This window comes from Sinocyclocheilus rhinocerous, unplaced genomic scaffold (assembly GCF_001515625.1).
Source record: "Sinocyclocheilus rhinocerous isolate Xijiao unplaced genomic scaffold, SAMN03320098_v1.1 scaffold552, whole genome shotgun sequence".
In the NCBI taxonomy this organism is placed as follows: Eukaryota; Metazoa; Chordata; class Actinopteri; order Cypriniformes; family Cyprinidae; genus Sinocyclocheilus; species Sinocyclocheilus rhinocerous.
In genome coordinates this window covers 1,212,742-1,231,275 of record NW_015625574.1, presented here as the reverse complement: position 1 = coordinate 1,231,275, position 18,534 = coordinate 1,212,742, and the positions used below count along the sequence as shown (strand labels likewise).

The 18,534-nt window shown below is 41.9% G+C and overlaps 1 protein-coding gene across 1 annotated transcript in view; it reads right to left on the bottom strand.

The window, feature by feature from the left end:
• LOC107751414 (phospholipid phosphatase 4-like) overlaps positions 1–18,534 on the bottom strand; it is a 92,445-nt gene that overhangs the window by 59,393 nt on the left and 14,518 nt on the right. Inside the window, exon 4 of the mRNA XM_016567145.1 lies at positions 8,705–8,795. Within this exon, the coding sequence (XP_016422631.1) occupies positions 8,705–8,795 (91 nt within the window). The remainder of the gene's footprint in view (positions 1–8,704; positions 8,796–18,534) is intronic.

The window sequence follows — 18,534 nt, the reverse complement described above, 5'->3', positions numbered from 1 at the left end:
GCATAAATCATCCCAGTTTCTCTGTATTTTATTTTGATGACTAGAAAACCAAGCCAGCTCTTTCCTTCCGTGAACAACTTAGGGTGTGTTCACACTTGTCATATTTGGTTCAATTAAAACAAACTCTAGTGCGATTGCTCTGTTAGTGCGGTTCATTTGAGTAAGTGTGAACGCTGCCATCCTGGTGCACACCAAACAAGCAGACCGAGACTGCTAAAAAGATGGTTCTCGGTTCACTTACAAACAAACTCTGGTGCAGTTCGAATGAAATATGAATGCAACGTGGACCAAATACTTCTAAACAAACTAAAAACAGGATGTAATAATTAGGGATGTCCTGATCAGGTTTTTTGTGCCTCTGATCCGATCCAAGTCATTGAATAATGAGTATCTGCCGATACCAAGTACCGATCCGATAATTGTATATTCCTAGAGTTTCATGCACAATTCAAGTACATTAAAGCTATTAAGATTGAGTTGTGCAGAGAATGGCACCAGGGTGATGCGGAGGAGAAAAATTGTAATTGTAATAAATCGAAATTTTAGTTTTCTTTGAGCACAAAAAGTATTCTCATAGTTTTGTAAAATTACGGTTGAACCACTGTTGTCACATGGACTGTTTTACTGATGTCCTTACTAAGTTTCTGTGTCTTGATCGTGGTAGTACCCTTGCTGTTTATGGAGGGTCGGAGAGCTCTCAGATTTCATAAAAATCGACATCAGGAACGACATCAGGGTGAGTGATTAATGACAGAAATTTCATTTTTGGGTGAACTATACCTTTAATTCTCAGCACATAGAGACTCTTTCACCTAGATTTCATACTACAGAGACTGTGTCTGTTTCCATAACTAGTAAATACAAAAAACGTCCAAACTAAATTAAGGCCAATAATTTAATTGATGTTTAACAAATAAAAAACTGACATAATACAGACAAACAAATGATAAAGCTTGGCTTAATGAATATTAGATCCCTTTCTAAGAAAGCATTTTTTTGTAAATGATATGATCACAGATCATAACGTAAATGTGCTCTGTTTGACAGAAATCTGGCTAATGCCAGATGATTACATTACTTTAAATGAGTCTACCCCCCAATATTACTGTTATAAACATGAGCTACATCCAAAAGGTAAAGGGGGAGGTGTGGCTACAATTTATAGTAATATTTTGTCAGGGATTTGTCACTAGCCATAAGAGGACTCAGCAGAAGATGGTCATCTTCCTTTATCTATCTCCCACCACTGGACTTTCCACCGACCAGCTGTTACTCCAGTATGTCCACTTCCATCAATTCCATCAGAGGGGGGCTGGCATTAGAGACTTCTGCAGGAGATGCTGTTCCTCCTCCTCCTCCTCCTTCTCCGATTATGGGTCATCAGAGGGCTGGGGTTACCACTGACTGCAGATGGAAGGAGGGTGCAGTCAATGTGGTGAGACTGGAGGATTCGACTCCAGTGGTCCCAAGTTTGGTGGTCCCAGAGGTCCCTGAGCAACCTGCTCTAGAAAAGCCTGCCACAGAACAGGCACGGAGGCCACTACAAAGCCACCCAATCTCACTGATGCTGCCATAGTCAAGAAGGCCGTATTCGCCTTTCATCTCATGGCTGTCTTGCATGCATGGGCCACTTCAAAGTATGCTCCACCTTCCCAGGAGCCTGCCTCAGAGTTTACTCCAGAGCCCACCCTAGTCCAGGAGCCCTCAGCGTCCATTTCAGAGCCTGCTGAGTCCTGTGAGTCCTCAGATCCCACTCCAGAGCCGCTCCAATCCAGGAACCTTAAGAGTCCACTCAAAAGCCCGCTCCAGTCCAGGAGCCCTCAGAGTCCGCTCAGGAGCCTTCAAAGTCCAATCAAGAGCCTGCTCCAGTCCTGGAGCCTTCAGAGTCCACTCAAGAGCCTGCTCCAGTCCGGGAGCCTTCAGAGTCCGTTCAAGAGCTTGCTCTAGTCTGGGAGCCCTCAGAATCCACTCCAGAGCTGCTCCAGCCCAGGAGGCTGCTTCAGAGTCCTCTCTGGCCCAGGTGACAACTTCAGGTTCTGCTTTGGCCCTAGGGCCTCTTAAAGATCCAGAGTCTCCAGTTCCTTCCTGGCATTCCATTACTGCTCCACCAGGGCCTGCCTGTTCAGCCCTGACACTTGTGTACTTGGTTCAAGTTTGCTCGGGCCGTGCACTCTCTCGTCTATGTCTTGTCTTTTGTGAGCGCACGTGTTGAGTGTTTATTTCCTCACCGTGCACACTTGTCTCGTGTCTTCATTGATTGTGTTGTCGTGTTTGGTGTAACACGTGTCTCGTTAGATTTTTTTATTGTTTCAATTCAAAAGCGTCATCGCACCAAATATTTGTGCAGAATTTCCGTGTTCAGTGTGAAAAGGCCTTTAAGGCTCCTCCGGCTGCGGTTTCCAGATCAAGGACCTGCAGTGCTCTGGAGTTCATCGTTCACCAGTGCTTCATGTTTAAGACTGTGAGATGGATCTAGCTCCTTTCTTTCCACTCCAATGTGGCCCAGATCAACAAGTGGAAGATGTCTCTGCTCAGACTCAGCACATGAGCAGGCATAAATATCACACTTTCCAAACCTCTTTTCAGAGACTGTTGGCATTAGTGTATATTGTCAGTATTAGGGGTGTAACGATCCATCGATATGGATCGATACATCGATTAAATGTCTAACGATATGATGTATCGATGCCACACGTAAAATATCGATATCTGTAGTACAAATAGGCACCTTATTTTGACACTGTCCACATTTTCACCAATGTCCGTCTATGCATTACCGCCAACGCGTGCATTCTCATTCAAACTCATGTGTCGGGATAAGACTGTCTGAAGGGCGAGTGTAAAAGACACTCGGGATAGTTGACGGAATTGTTGAGTGCTTGTAAGAAGTGTTCAGCACGCAGTGACACGTGCTCACATCCAAAGCGCACGCATACAGACAGCCGCATCGACAGCGCGCTAATACTTGATCTCTCTTCCGCTTTTTTTGTGCATGGATGAACAAATACAGACCAAATTACATCAACATGTGCACCTTGGCGAATATCCTAGTAAACACAGTTGGTTAGGCCTGTCTTAACATAAACAGTAGAGAGAGAAAACGCATGTGTATCAGTATATTAGATCCGTGCTTTCCTTCTTAAAGTCAAAGCAGACTAACAGAAAACTTCTGTCAAAGAAAGAAATCTCACTGATTTTGACTGAACAACTTTTATAAGGATTAATCTATATTTAATCTGTACAGTGAAGACTATGCAGTGGTATTTTACATATGATTATTACATTTCTATACCTGAACATTTCTTTTAGATCTGCCTGAAAAACCTGGCAGATCTTTGTTATATTGTATTTATTTTCTGCTATTGCTTGTAATTTGGTTATCTGTAGAAAAGGTTTTTAGCACTGAGCCCATAGTAGCAGCCAAAAAAAGTCACAAATAAAACACAGTCGGTTAGGCCTATGTCTTAACGTAAACAGTTGAGAAAGAAAACGCATGTGTATCAGTATATTGGATCCGTGCTTTCGTTCTTAAAGTGAAAGCAGACTAACAGAAAACTTCTGTCAAAGAAAAAAAAATCTCACTGATTTTGACTGAACAACTTTTATAAGGATTAATCTATATTTAATCTGTACAGTGAAGACTATGCAGTGGTATTTTACATATGATTATTACATTTCTATACCTGAACATTTCTTTTAGATCTGCCTGAAAAACCTGGCAGATCTTTGTTATATTGTATTTATTTTCTGCTATTGCTTGTAATTTGGTTATCTGTAGAAAAGGTTTTTAGCACTGAGCCCATAGTAGCAGCCAAAAAAATTATCAAATAAAGTTTTAACAGCTTTATTTGTATTATGTTATTTATTTTTCAAAATTAATAAATTTTTCCTACAAGAATACCTCGTTTGTGTTGTTTTTATAATGTGGATTTACATTATTTTACACATTGCATATTTTAGCACAGAAGCCTGAAAGACTGTCTTGACTGCTGTCATATCTTAAGATTACTGATCTTGTGTGTGATTTAATTTTTTTTTCAGTTATTTATTTTTCTTTATTATTTAAAAAAAGTGTAGGCCTATTTTTTGTTGTGAATGTCCCAACTGAGGAGCAGGATGTGAAAATGTAAGATAAATGTTCATCTTATATGTTTTGGTTGCATTTGTGAGTTAATAAAAATGTAGATGGTTGTTTAAAATAGATATATAATGTAATAATATTGATATATTGATATATATTCTCCTGGATCGAATCATATCGAAATCATATTTTATAATTTTTTGAAGTATCGGCAAATATCGTATCGCTGGGTATGAGAATCGATATCGTATCGTGACGAACCATCCAATTTACACCCCTAGTCAGTATATGATTATCTAATTCGCATTAGATTTTATATAGCTGGTGTCAGTTAATAACAAATAATCTCTCAGTTTATTTGTTGAAGTCAGAATAAGGTTTACCTTATTACTTCCAAAGAAACTGCACTTTATCTTTCCATAATATAACGTGTAACATCCATAGTAATATAATCACTTGCATTTATCAATCTTTTGCACTTTATCCATTAATTGTTTCCATTTAGTTGCTGTTAGTTACTCTTGTCTATCCTTTTGTTATTAAAACCCCTTTATTACACTTGTGTCTTCCTTGTGTGGATAATACAGTAAGAGGCTCTACAAGTTAATGATATCTCACAAATCCTTCAGATTGGTCAGACTGCAACTTTTAGTGGTGCCCGATGTGGGGCTATCTTACTTTGAAATCACTATATTTAATGTTGCCCCATGTGAGGGTATCTTATATTGAACTACATTATTGACACATTATTTTCCTGTTTAGCACTGTAAAGCTGCTTTGACACAATCTGCATTGTATAAAGCACTATATAAATAAAGGTGACTTGACACCTGACACTGAACAAGAGAAATGCTGGGGTATAAATACACAAGGGGCCTCATTTACAAAACAAATGTACGACAGAAAACTCGAGGGCAAGGCTTCTAAACCATGAATTTTAGGGGCGTGATATTCAAAGGACGACTGCTGCCACATTTATCAACATAAGTTCATTCATGCGATGGGATTGGCAGCATACGAATGTTTCATGAATCACACGTGAACCCTGTTGTAATTTGATTTGATCTGTGCTTGTTTCTAATTTAATTTAATAAATGAGGCCCAAGGTGTGTTCGACTTGAAGCAGTGCTGCGCAGACCAATCAATGCATCAAAGTACTGAGAGAGCTATATAGAGCAGATGTCTCTTCATGTGTTCGAATCGCAGTACTTTGATGTTATACACCGACTGGTCTGTGCATTGCTGCTTCAAGTCGAACACACCTACAGTATAAGAAAGGCTAACTAAGAACAGGTGAGGGAAATCAATCACTGTGGCAACAAATAAGGGTATAAAGGTAACTATAGAAACAAAAGCAAACAGGAACTAAACACAGTGAATACTGCGATCAATGGTAACTGACAATACACTTCAAAATAAAGATAAAAAATTAAAACCCAAGAAACACAAAACCAGGGGATATGTAACAAAAATGAATGACTCAAACATTTCCAAGTTTGCATGTTGTGACATGCAATGTAGGGATGCACCGATACCACTTTTTCCAGTACTCGCCCGATACGATACTTTTATTTTTGGTACTTGCCGATACCTTTCTGCTGTCTGTTGTCTGTGTTTCTTTGTTTGAATATGGCGCTAATCACATGCTGTGTGGTATCGGTGTTTGGTATCGGAGCATTTTAACGAGTACGAGTACGAGTACAGGAGACCAGTATCGGGCCCGATACTGATACCAGTATCGGTATCGGTGCATCCCTAATGCAATGCATCCCCCAGTCTCATTTGGGTAAGAGGTTGTTGCACAACAAATCTGCATTTTGGCAGATAATAGTCTATGCTGCTTGCTTGTTGTGTGGCACAAATGGATATTCAACGAAAAATTGATTTTTACAACAAAACACTTAATGCTTCAGCGCACCAAGCCATTTTTGGACAATGTTATGCTTCCAACTTTGTGAGAACAGTTTGGGAAAGGACCTTTTCTATTCCAGCATGACTATACCACAATGCACAAAGCAAGGTCCATAAAGACATGGTTGGATGAATTTAATGTGGAACAATTTGACTGTCCCTGACCTCAGCCAGATCGATCACCTTTGGGATTAACTGGAACAGAAACTGTGAGCTAGGCCTTCTTGTCCAACATCAATGCCAGCCAGTGTGACTGACCAAATTGACTGTCTCAAATGTCCAGCTATGCCCATGTTTTCATGATATGGACTACTTAAATGATGCTTTAAAAAAAAATTGTTATTTAAAACTACAGAGTAGTTTTGAGAATTAATGCAAGTTTAAAGGACTTTTCACTTTAGGGCAAACATAATGGTACCAGAGTAACATTTTTGGACCATGTAAATATAAATTGGACCATATAAATAAAATTCTGTAGAGCAGAAAAGTTCTTTCAAAAATCCCTAATGTGAGTGTGTTGGCCCTACACATAACAAATAAAAAACCCAGGCTGCACATTAACTCTTAAGGCAAATAGTAGGAAATGTTAATGTGTACATGCCCATAGTTGATTTTTGTATACTCTCTGCAGAATGTTAAATGACTGTGTAGACAAATGGTTGATTCAACAAAGACATCATAAATATTGTTTCGAGGAATCACTTGAGCAAGCAAATAAGGGAATAAGTGAGTGAGACCATGTAGCATTTGAGATTCTGTGGGAATTTTTGGAATGATAAAAAAGCATGATGTGATTTGTTTCCTGAATTACAGAACAGAAAGCATTAAGCTTAAAAAAGTGTTGTTTTTATTTTTGTTCACATTTTCATTTTTTAATAATGTAGCGAATCAGCTCATGGGAAATATGAATAATTAATCATAATTGGTTGCCATGGAACCAGGGGCCTGTTCGGCTTCCTGGGGTGTTACGCATCTCGGGGGAAGGGTCCATAGGTCCTCATATGGCTTGTTAACTGAGGGGTGTTACAGAGTATTTGTTAAATATAGCTAACAAAATATATATTGTGTGTTTGATTGGTCCAGACGCTACAATAATGAACCTACAGGACGAGCATATATGCTTATGCATTTATTTATTTATGAAGAGAACAGATGAACAGAGACTGTCACTTTTCATGTTCAACACCACACCCCGCTAGCGGAGGCACTACAACAAAATATGCTAGAGCTGGATAAAACAAAAAACTATTTCTCAATTTGAATAGATTCTTATTTTTATGAACCAATATCTTTTCTTAAATCCCAATCGATGCTGTTTTCAGTTGATGAATAAACAATACATATATATAGTGCGCCTCCCATCCAGTAAATCGCAATGAGCTAAGCGTTGTGCTTTGTTACTTTTGATATGAAACAAAGTCTAAGATATCAAATTCCGTTCATTTTGTTAGGAAATGCAAGCAATAAATACTGCTTTGGCGCTCTTTAACGTGGCGTGATAGTCAGTAGACACCTCAGATCAAACGAAGCGGCAGCGCACGTTAACTGATAATCTCTTTCCCTTTACTAGTGGGCACTCGCCTGTGCATTTATTTTTGTTCTGGAGGCTGATGATCCCTGATGATCTGTTTGTTTATTCCATGTTCCACACTGTAATCACTGTACTTTATTATATATATATATATATATACAATAAAGTACAGTGATTACAATGTGGAACATGGAATAAACAAACAGATTTAAAGTGTATTACTTATGACTATTGTCATGTCAATATTGTAAACATTGTGATTATTATAAAAGAGCACATGAATCTAATATTCACTGACACAAAAATAAGATATAACTGAAGACATGTCAATGAAACAGAGTTTGGTATATGCACCATGGGTATGCTAAGTTAGAGATAATGTACAGGCAGTCAGTTGTCACAAAGTTAACCCCAACCTAACAAAAAGATCAGGACCCAAACACAAAGCAGAGGCTACTTGCCACATGAGTAAATAATTAATGTAAGTAAAGGATCATGTATTACACAGCTACTCAACAAATACATAATTATGTGTAATTATGTGAAATATTGATTAGGGCCAAAACTGTTATATAAACTTACATTTACAGTATATTATCTTACAACATTCTGTCTATGAAAAACAATCCATTACAACAGAGGTCTTCTACCCTGCTCCTGGGGACCCACTGTCCTGCAAAGTTTATTTTCAACCTGCTTCAGCACACCTGCTTGTGTAGGTACGTCAGGTGTGTTTGATTAGGGTTGGAGCTAAACACTGGAGAACAGTGGGTCCCCAGGAGCAGGGTTGAAGACACAAAAACACAAACACTATCAGAATATTAGAGTAATATTAATGCTGAAGCCCTCCAATTTCGTTTTCAATATAATCAATAATTGAGATGAAAGATGGCACCAGCTGCATTTGTAACAACACAAAAGAAAGTGAGTCTGCAGTGATATGGGAGAAATTAAATTAGCCTGTTTTAGTTACCTGGATGAGAGGTCTGATACGTGGTTATCATTCTGTTGTATGCCACAATTGACCAATAAGTGTCAAGCATTCCAGATTGCTGCGAATAATCTTCAATAATCTTAAACCCCATATTCCTCTATAATAATTGTAAAAACATCCATTGTGTAAAGATTTCAATATTATTAGTTAATGACTATCTTCTGACCACCACGGTTTGGGCACTCACCTAAACAAGCCTCTTTAATTTCTGTCTTGTCTGTCCTCTGTATAATCTTCACCACAAATATCACAGCCAGCGGGGTGAGGAATGAAATTGCCTGTAAAGAAAAAAGAACACAATATCTCTGCTGCATCCTATTTCACACAAACCCAACATTTCAGTCAGGAACACTATCGTCAAAGATGATTGAAAATTAGCATACAGTTTGGATTGGCGGTGTGGTTCTGTTCTGGGCAAGAACTCCCCGTGCAACCATGCAGCCTAGCATGGATGAGATTAGGGGGAGCAGCGATAACCCCCCAGAACAGAACCAGCATAAATGTATTGCAGATATCGTTAAAATTCAATAATTTATGTACACATTTTAGAATTAGTCTGATTCAAAGGAGAATCAGAAGGCTGAATCCTGACTGACAGAGGAGGAGTTGGGGATGGAGGAGGGCAATTAGCTATTGATCAATGCGAAAACTGTTGATAATACTGAGGGACCTTATATATGAATGCTTAGATAGGTGTCATATTCCCATAGGTAGATGGGGATCAGCTGAGAGTCAGCTGATGTGAGCTTGACTGACGTGACCTGCCAGAACTAACTCTACGCTTGATGATTATGATTTAAAAAAAGCTGTTTTTCTATCCAAAGGCTAATAGGCCTGACAAAAGCAAAGGCTTCTTCTGCCACCTCATTATGTGAATGTCTTTGTATGTTTAGATTCTTTTCAAAATAAGTTAAGGCTCCTACACAAATGTTCTCAACCACCACACTCGCTACGGACATCAGATACTGCTTTCTCAAAACAGATTGCACAAAAAGTGTTTTAATTTTGATTTGAAATTCCCGTTCATTTCAGTTTTGTCAATACGGAATTTAACAAAAGTGACCATTCAGTTTTTTTGGCCTTTGAGAGACATATTTTTAAAAGATTCTAAAGCTATACTCTGACATTCATGGGACCATCCACTGAAAGTAAACCCTACAATGACGGATACCAGCTTAAGGTGGTCAAAATTATTACTGGAATATGGTACTAAGTTGGTTGACCAAAGTAACCTCGGTGATCTGTCTGGTAAAAATTCACTAAAACTGATCCACTGGCAACTGCATTACGATTGAGGACATATTTTATGTAGAGGGAGCTCTGAGAAGAGACATATTTATATGATCATAATGCTCATATACATTTATCCACTAGCCAACAAATGTTTTTGATCCAAATCACCTACCCTGCCTTTAAAGGGGTCATAGGATGCCCATTTTCCACAAGTTGATATGATTCTTTAGGGACTTAATGAAAAGTCTGTAACATAGTTTGGTTAAAATTTCTCAATGGTAGTGTAAAAAACACCTTTTTTACCCTGTCAAAAACAGCTCTTTTCAGATCAAGCCGTTTTTGTAGCATTTTCCTTTGCAAGTTCAGCGGCTCAGATGTCGGGAGTAAATGATGACTGCTATGCTCATTATTACATCCAACAACAGAACACCTCGAGTCATTCTTGTCTACATCTGCTCCGGCGGCGAAACAATGGCGGACTGATGACAGCTCACTCAGGGCGGGTCTAAGGTAAGACACCAGTCCGTGCTGAAACGCTACTGTCAATCAAACTATCGTGGGAGTGGACATTTTTATCATTATAGGGTGGTTGTGTACACACACTGCCAACACACATTTCAGTTCAAACTACTTGTAAATGTGCATGTAGCATCCTATGTATGACCCCTTTAAGGGAAATATTTTTTTAAAATATTCAGATAAAATTTGGGACAAAATTTATATTAACATTTTCACTTGAAGATGTTCAAATGCCTCTGCAGTATCCTATAGACTTCTACCAAACCTTTACCGATTGCACTGAAGATCTCATTTGGAAAAATGGTACATAAAACATAATAGTCATAAATGTAATGGATGGGGCTGGTAGCCATCCATCCAATCACCACAGGGAACCCTCTCCAGAATACTGACTGTCTGTTTTTTTGTTTTGTTTTTTTGGTTACTTCCTGTTTGGTACCATATTTAATGGCAGTATTGCCAGTTCTCACTGACTTACCAAGAGTTAATTTTTTCACTGTATAGCCCTATTGTTATGACCATTATGCCTGCTTTGTTTGACCACTGCCTCTTGGATTACTGTTTCTGCCTTGTTGGACTGACCTCACGTTTGTTTGAAACCAGCCTGTCTAATCTACAATGGTACAGCCTTGTGATTTGGATTTGTTTGCTGAGTGTTAATAAACTTCTTGCATTTGGATCTTACACTGCTATAATGTCGTCGCCTATGGCTCTGTCACAATAAAGATTGTTGTGCAATGTTTAATATAAATGTAATTTATTTTTTCTTTTTATATTAATTTAATAAATAAAGATGTGTTTTTCCTCTCCTGTATGTATCTACTCTGTGTATATGATATAGTTGCACATGACAATTCTGTATAATTAATGTGTGGTGGAAACTTACTGGTATGACATTTTAATATTTTAGTAGTTGCTTTTGTGTTATTTATTGTATTGTATAACAATGGATAATGAAATAACTTTATAATAATTTTTTATATACCTTTAAAGTATACCAACATAAGTAGTTAGTAAATAAGACACAGCTTATGCAGTGATGACCAATAAGCAAAATAGGCGAGTTTGTTTGTTTGTTTTTACAGTAATAATAAGATGTAATAAGATGTAAGTTAAAATCACCAAACACTGTTGCAAAAAGGAACTAATTCCATGCACTTCCTCACTAGTGTTCATCTCTGATTACTTGACTGTAACCCTATTCCCTGAAAAAGCAGGAACGAGATGCTGCGTTTCAATATCTCTTATTAGAGCACTCTTTGTTGTAGCGTTTGGACCAATCAGACACAAAATTATTTGTTATACATAAATAATTCCTAACACCCCTCACCCAACCAACAAGCCAACTATGAGGGTCTATGGGCCCTTCCCCCGAAATGCGACTTACACCTCAAAAAGGCAGAACAGGCCTTGGTTACCATGGTAACCAGATAAACTTTATGACCTAAAAGTATGTAGAGAGAATTTTCCCCCTACTTAATTCTCTCTCTTCTAACAGACACATACTGCTATAGGAAATTACTTCTTTCATTCATTCATAGACACATAGACATGCATATCCCCAGGCCATTGTGTATGATTACTACCTTCTTGTATATGGTCTTGTGTATTGTATACTGTTTTATGCATGCTTATGATAGATCACTAGTTAATATAACCTCACTGTGCCGGGAGGAGCAAACGACAGACACAGTGAGTGTCTGTCAGGAGACCGGTCTCTTCCCCCGTGCATGCACGCTGGTGTCCTCGTGGCCTGACCGGTCTCCGTCAGGCCTCGGAGAGGCTTTTATTAACAGAAAATCAACACAAAATGTCCAAAACCGGGAATAAAGTGTCCAAAGGGGAAATAGTGTTCAAAGTAAATGGGGATCTGGCGTCCTCGTTGTGCGGGGAAATGGTTAAGGTGGGACAGTGTTCGAGAAGGAAGGGTCCAGGTAAGGGGCAGAGTCCGGCGGCCGCACATGCTCCCCTCTTGGTCCGGGGCGCGAGGGGCGGCAGCTTCTTCTGAGCGGCTTTGTCCTCCTTGGCCCACGGCGCTTCCTGGGGATTAAACGGCCCGGCATCCTGACCCGACGACCGTGTCACGGGAGCGGTTCACATCCGGACCGTGGGTCTGGCAGCTCGTGGCTCTGGCAGCGCAGGAGTCCCTCTACGCACCCTTCCTGGACCCACGAGGACACCAGCGTGCATGCACGGGGGAAGAGACCAGTCTCCCAAGGAGAGACGCACTCGGCATTTAACAGCGGTGGTGACGAGGCTCCATTCACTTCAGGTGTGCCTCATCACACGCCACCAGACCTGGATGATTCTGCGCCCCTCCTCTCTCACACACCCACTCCTGTCCGGAGCCTGGCGAAGGGCTGCGATTAAGGGATGGGGTGATGATGATAAATTAGGGGGGAGGCAGCCGACTCGCCACACTCACCTATACCATGTTTGGTAGCTACGAATTCACATTTTGATGATCTAAATGAGAGTGTATATTACATGTTGATACCTATGCAACATATTAGTGTTCTAAGAATCTTTAGTAGTTTTTGCATCAACACCCAATTGAATTACATATGTAAATTACCATGCTCGAAAAGAAAGAGTTGTAAACTTTCCCTCCTAAAGTGTAGATCTCCATTGGTTCTTCGACCCCCTCAGAGGTGTGACCTCGACAGAACTTAAAGGGCACTTATTATGCCCCTTTTTACAAGATATAACATTGGTCTTGGGTGTCCCCAGAACCTTTAAGAAGGTCAGCCTGATATGCCTCTCTCTAAAAGTGTAGATGTTTCTCTGAATGGCTTGGTAGGGAGCATTGGCGTTTTGAGTGATGATGCACCTCCAGGGGATAGATAGCCTGTCTTTTCCACCTGGGACATCATCATGTAGCCCGGTGCCTTTGAATCCATGATAGTCAAATAAATCGACGTTGAGGGCACAAAAACAGGGGATGAATATGGCTTACTCCATGAAAGAGATATCTCATCATGGAAATCACCAAAGAAGGGGAGAGACCGTCGCTGAGGTCCCTACACTTGATTACCTGACAGAAACCTGTCATCTAGTTTGGAGCGTTTGGGGGTCTCTTACTCCTGTGGCCAGCCTCTCAAGCCTTATCCAGATCAACATACGATCCTAACGAGGGTGCAGCAGCTCGTTATTTGTGAAAGAAAGTGAGTCTAAAGCGAAGCACATGGATAGGAAGTGAATCACAGTGCTCACACTCACCGCCCTCAAGCGCGAGATCAGCGTGTTCTTCCCCCAAACACTCCAAACAATACTCATGTGAATCCTCTTCAGAGATGGGCCGTGAACAAGGAGGCACGCATCTCTTTGCAGATTCACTTGACATGATTAATAAGTAGATTTAACTTTCACTTTCAACTTATTTTCTTCCATTTAAATGATACCGCTTTCAGCAGCTCAACAGACACACGAAGTGGTCTCTGAAGACAAAGAAACATGAAGGTGTTTCCATTTCGCATATTTTATAACCTCTCAGGTGCACACATTCCAATGATGTCACCGACCAAGGTTATTTAAGGCAATTCTTGGTGTTTAACACATGCTTCACAACCGGTTGAACAAAGAATGTTCTCCTAAGCGTTATTGAAACGCAGCATCGAGAGTAGATTTTGAGAGGGAACATACTGAACCCAACAAATCAGTGCAAAATAACAGAAAAGTGCATCTCTGAAGCTACTCGTCATTAGGTATATGAAAGCAGTGTGTAAACTGTAAGATTACTTAATAATTAAAGAAACTGGACAATTAATTCATAATTAAAGAAAGACAACCATGCAAAACGTATCTAAAATTTCCTTAAGAGAATACAAAATATTAGTGGTCAGAATTCTTTCTATGTGCAAGTATTACTATTACAAATCTAAAACAGCTAATGCACTTAGTGAGTGAAACATTCAGAGGCAGGATTTCAAGATGCTAAAAGTGTTTGGCAGAGGTAACGTGGTTCAGTCTTATTGGTATCTGAAAGCATGATCAAATTAGCCATAATATTTAATAAAGGGAAATATTTATAATTAATTATAACTGGTTATAATTAATAATAAATATTTAGATTAGATCTTAGAATTAACTGTAGCAGAATCAATATTACAATTATTTGATCTGTCCGTCCACCGAGCAGACAATATAATCATTTATCAATTCAAGGAAAGATTATTTTCCTGGCCAAAGAATAATAGCTTTCCTGCTTTATGCAGTACTAGCAGTAGTTTAGCATGTAGCAAGAATCAACATTCAGTGACTCCGAATTGTTTTGTTTTACATCCCAGTCCTTTTGGTTAGCAGACACATATTTTCTTAGCATGCTGACCACAGTCTGATTCTTCCGTTCCACTTGGCCCGAAGAGATTGAATGATGACTGATGTGCAGTTGCGCTTGTACTCCCAAGAGTTTCCAAATCTGCTGCATGATCTCAGCTGTGAAGTGGGTGCCTCTGTCTGAGTTGACTCTCAGCGGTAGCCCAAACCTGGAGAAGATGTGATTCATCAGGAGGTATGGTGTAGTTTGAGCAGTGTCGTTGGGTGCTGGGAGGCACTCTACCCACTTAGTGAACTGGCACACAACTGTGAGGAAATACTTGTTGCCCCTTGTTGACCTCGGTAAGGGTCCGACCCAGTCAATTTGGAGGTCTGACCAAGGAAATGTGACTCCTCTGCGCTGCAGTGGGGCTCTGTGGTTTGGGTTCGTCGGTTGGAATTGGCAGCAAACAAACCTTTCACATACTCTGCCACATCTTGCTGCATGCCGGGCCAGTATGCCGCTTGTTTTAGTGTCTCATAAGTGGCTCTTGTGCCGTGCTGTCCCGCACATGGTGCGTCATGAGCATACATCAGCATGAGCATATCGTGCTTCTACGTTGCGCCCCTGGAGGGCCATTAGCCATGTGGCTATGCGCGCTGGCTGTTAAGAAATGTGACAGGCCAGTGACAGGTCTCGATGATCACTTTCTGTGCTCCGATGTAATTAATAATAGGCGGCGGGCTTGAGAACGGCGCGGCCGGCGGATTCGACGAAGGAGCGTCGGAGGGTTTGCGGCAACCACATGTGACGACCCCAAGCTTCGTCCACGGTAAAAGCCGATCCGGTGATCCACAGTGCAAAGTTATTGTATGTTGGAGAATCTCTGGATGGCCCATACAGTACAGAGCAGGGCTTTCTCACAGTCTGAGGCATTTTGCAGATCGTCTGTCCAGACGAAGGGGCAGTTTTTTTTCAGAAGAGCAGTGAGTGGGCGTCCAATGTCTGAATAGTTCTCAATGAACTGACTTGAATAGTTGCACACGCCTAGAAAACTTCAGAGTTCTGAGGCATTGGCAGGTGGTTTAATGTTCTGAATGGCCTGGATGCGGCTGGTTTGTGGCTCAATGCCCCGTGGTCCGATTAGCAGGCCCACGTAGTTGACCTTGGTTTTACACCATTGTCCTTTGTGGAGGGCAATCTTGGCACTGGCAGTGGTCAATTGGTGCAGGACATGGTCAATTTCTTTCAGGTGATCAGCCACCGTCGTGTGTTTCATCAGAAGGTCAGAAGGTCTGCATCCTCCTGTATGGCATCAGCATCTTTCAGAATTTGCTGGAATTGTGTCTCAAAACCTGGGTATGGCTCTTCTGTTATTACTTTCTCTGTGCCATGGGCAGTCAAAGGTGCAGTCACGCTGTCATTCTCACAGGTGGAGTGGTTAGAGACAGTATACATGGCAAAGTGTTGGTCTTCTGTTAGCTCTGTTCTATGACATCCGTTGCCGTGCAGTTATTGAACAAGATGTAGACTGCCCGAGATGTCACTTCAACGAGGAGTGTGGCTTCCAAAGTGAGGCCCAGTTCCCCACATTGGAAGGTTGGAAGAAGCCTAGGGTGTGGCTGAGAGCTTGCCGCTTCGCAGGTTGAATCGAACAGCGCACTTCATTGATCATGTCCACGTGAGCCCTGAGGCGAATCAGAATGCCAGCCCAAATGTAGACATCATGCGGTGCGTCTGGAAGGACCAGGAAGTAATGGGTTAGACACCTGTCATTCCACCTCAAGTTCAGGGCACAGATGCCATTGGCAATCAACATGGTTGATGGGCAGGGATTCAAAGTGAATCGTGTGCGCTTGTTAGCAAAAGGAATGTTCGTTGTGTGCTGTTTGAGAGCATTGAACAGTGAGAGGCTGATGGCTGAATTGTCTGCCCACAGTGCTAGTATGGGGTCAGTTGTTGTGACATCATTCAGCTGTAAGCCCCCCTTAACCCAGGGGCCGTATGAGTAAGAGTCTTTGACTAGCTGGAAAGTACAGAGCAGCGACCTTGAACCTCACTCTTGGGCCGAGACGTTCCCGCGGGGCTGGCGGCGAGATTTTCCGTGATCTTTGTTACCTGGCAGTGTGTCTGGGGTGATCTTGGTGACTGAGGAGGCAGAGGTTCTCGCACTTGAGCCCAGATTTTCAGTTGTTTAAAATCAAACAATGGCTCAAAGCGGTCTAGCAGGTCTTTGCCAAGGAGGAGAGGGTATGTGTCCAGTTTGAGAGGACTCTGAGTGGGCGTTTGGGTCAGATCTCATGCTTAGTCATAACTGATCTGACTCGTCCTTTTTGTCTCCCTTGTGTTGGTTTTTCTGGAGGAGTTCCTTTGAAAGTCTCATGATCTCTGCTGATTCAGACGTAGCTTCCCAGTTCTGTTTGGCTGATGGTTTATATTTGGGCTTGTCCAGGGCATGTTGAGAGGGGTTCTGCTGCTGGCAGTCTGAGCTCGATGCTTGTGTCGGTGAGTTTCGGTTCCCCTTGGGCCGTCTCTTGGCTTCCCATGTGGCTCCACCCCTTCGGTTGAGGGGTGGTTGTGACCTGTCCCAGGATCTCTCGGGGCGCTCATACTGGTGCTTAGGACGGGCACCACCATGGCCATGCTGCTCTCTGCTGGTTGGGAAGGACCTTGACATTGTGTTGACAGGTTTGTCAGTGTGGCTTGACTCGGCGCCCTCTAGAGCAAGTTCTGAACTCTGATTAGTGACAGGATAGATTGTGGGGTTTTTTCCTGTCTTTTCAGAAGCAGTCTTTTGTTTAACATAGGCCTTATGGGCCAAATCTCGCAGCTGTTGGGTGGATATAGTCCGTGGGCAAGCCAGAACCCGCAAGTGGTGGCTCACTGTTGGGTGCAGGTTCCGGAGGAACAGAATTTTGAAGTTGAAATCCTGTTCCATTCCTGGCTCGTTCCGTGCTCCGAAGTAGGCCTGTCTGAGCCTGTTGTAGTAAGCCTGTGTGGTTTCCTGTCTGCCCTGTTTAAGGTCCATGGCAGTAATCAGTCCTTGCTCTGACTCTGGGTCAGAGAACTCCTTAATCAGAGCCTGCTGCAGTTGCTGGTAATCCACTTTGACCGTTTCTGGCTGCCGGTCTAGACAGCTCCTCACCTCACGGCTGGCGGTGAATCGGAGCAGATAGAGTCTGTCTCGTGTGGTAACATTGCCAACAGTTTGCAAGTGAAAGTCAATGTCTTTTAGGTAGGCGTGCATGTCGTGGCCTCCTGCAGGGTTTAGAGTGAAAGTGGGAATATTTCTAGCCAGCTTAACCAATTATTTAGGTGACACACCATGACTGGGTTCTGGGATGCTGGCAGGTGATGTCTTGATCAGTGGGCTCTCACCCCCCTTTCGAACTGGGAATTCCTGACTAGGAGGTATCAGTCTACTAGTTAGGGGAAATTCTGTGTTGCGCATTTTCCTTTCAGAGTCACCTTGCAGTCTATATGCATGTTTAAGCTCCCGGTGTCAAGTTCTTCTTTTAAGTGGTCTCTTTGTTGGGCCAGGGCACTGATTTCAGCCTGAGAACTTAGCAGGTGGCCTTCGCAGGCCTTGGCCCTGGCCTCTCTCTCTTTGAGTTCAGTCTATGCTCTCATCAGGAGAGCCTCAGCTTGCAGGAGATTTTCACTCAGTTCCTCTCTGGTGTCCTTTTCCCTCTGCTCTCGGTGTGCTGTGTCTACACGGAGATCAGTCAAGGCTTTCTGGAGTCTCTCTACTTCCTCCTGCAGCTCTGGGCCCTTTTTCGTCCACTGTCCTGTGCTGGTGCTGAGTCTCCGACGTTAGCTGGTCCAGTTAACTTCGAGCAAGCACTAGGTTTCTCTGAGTCTCCTCAGCCTGGAGCTTCAGCGCTGCTGCTTCCTGTTCCATGCGGGAGATGCTTGCTTCACCCAGCTTTGCCTGAGCAAGGAGGTTGTGGGCTAGTGACCCGATGATCTTGGTGAGATCTTTGTGGCTGTAGTCCTGTGTAGGATCGTGT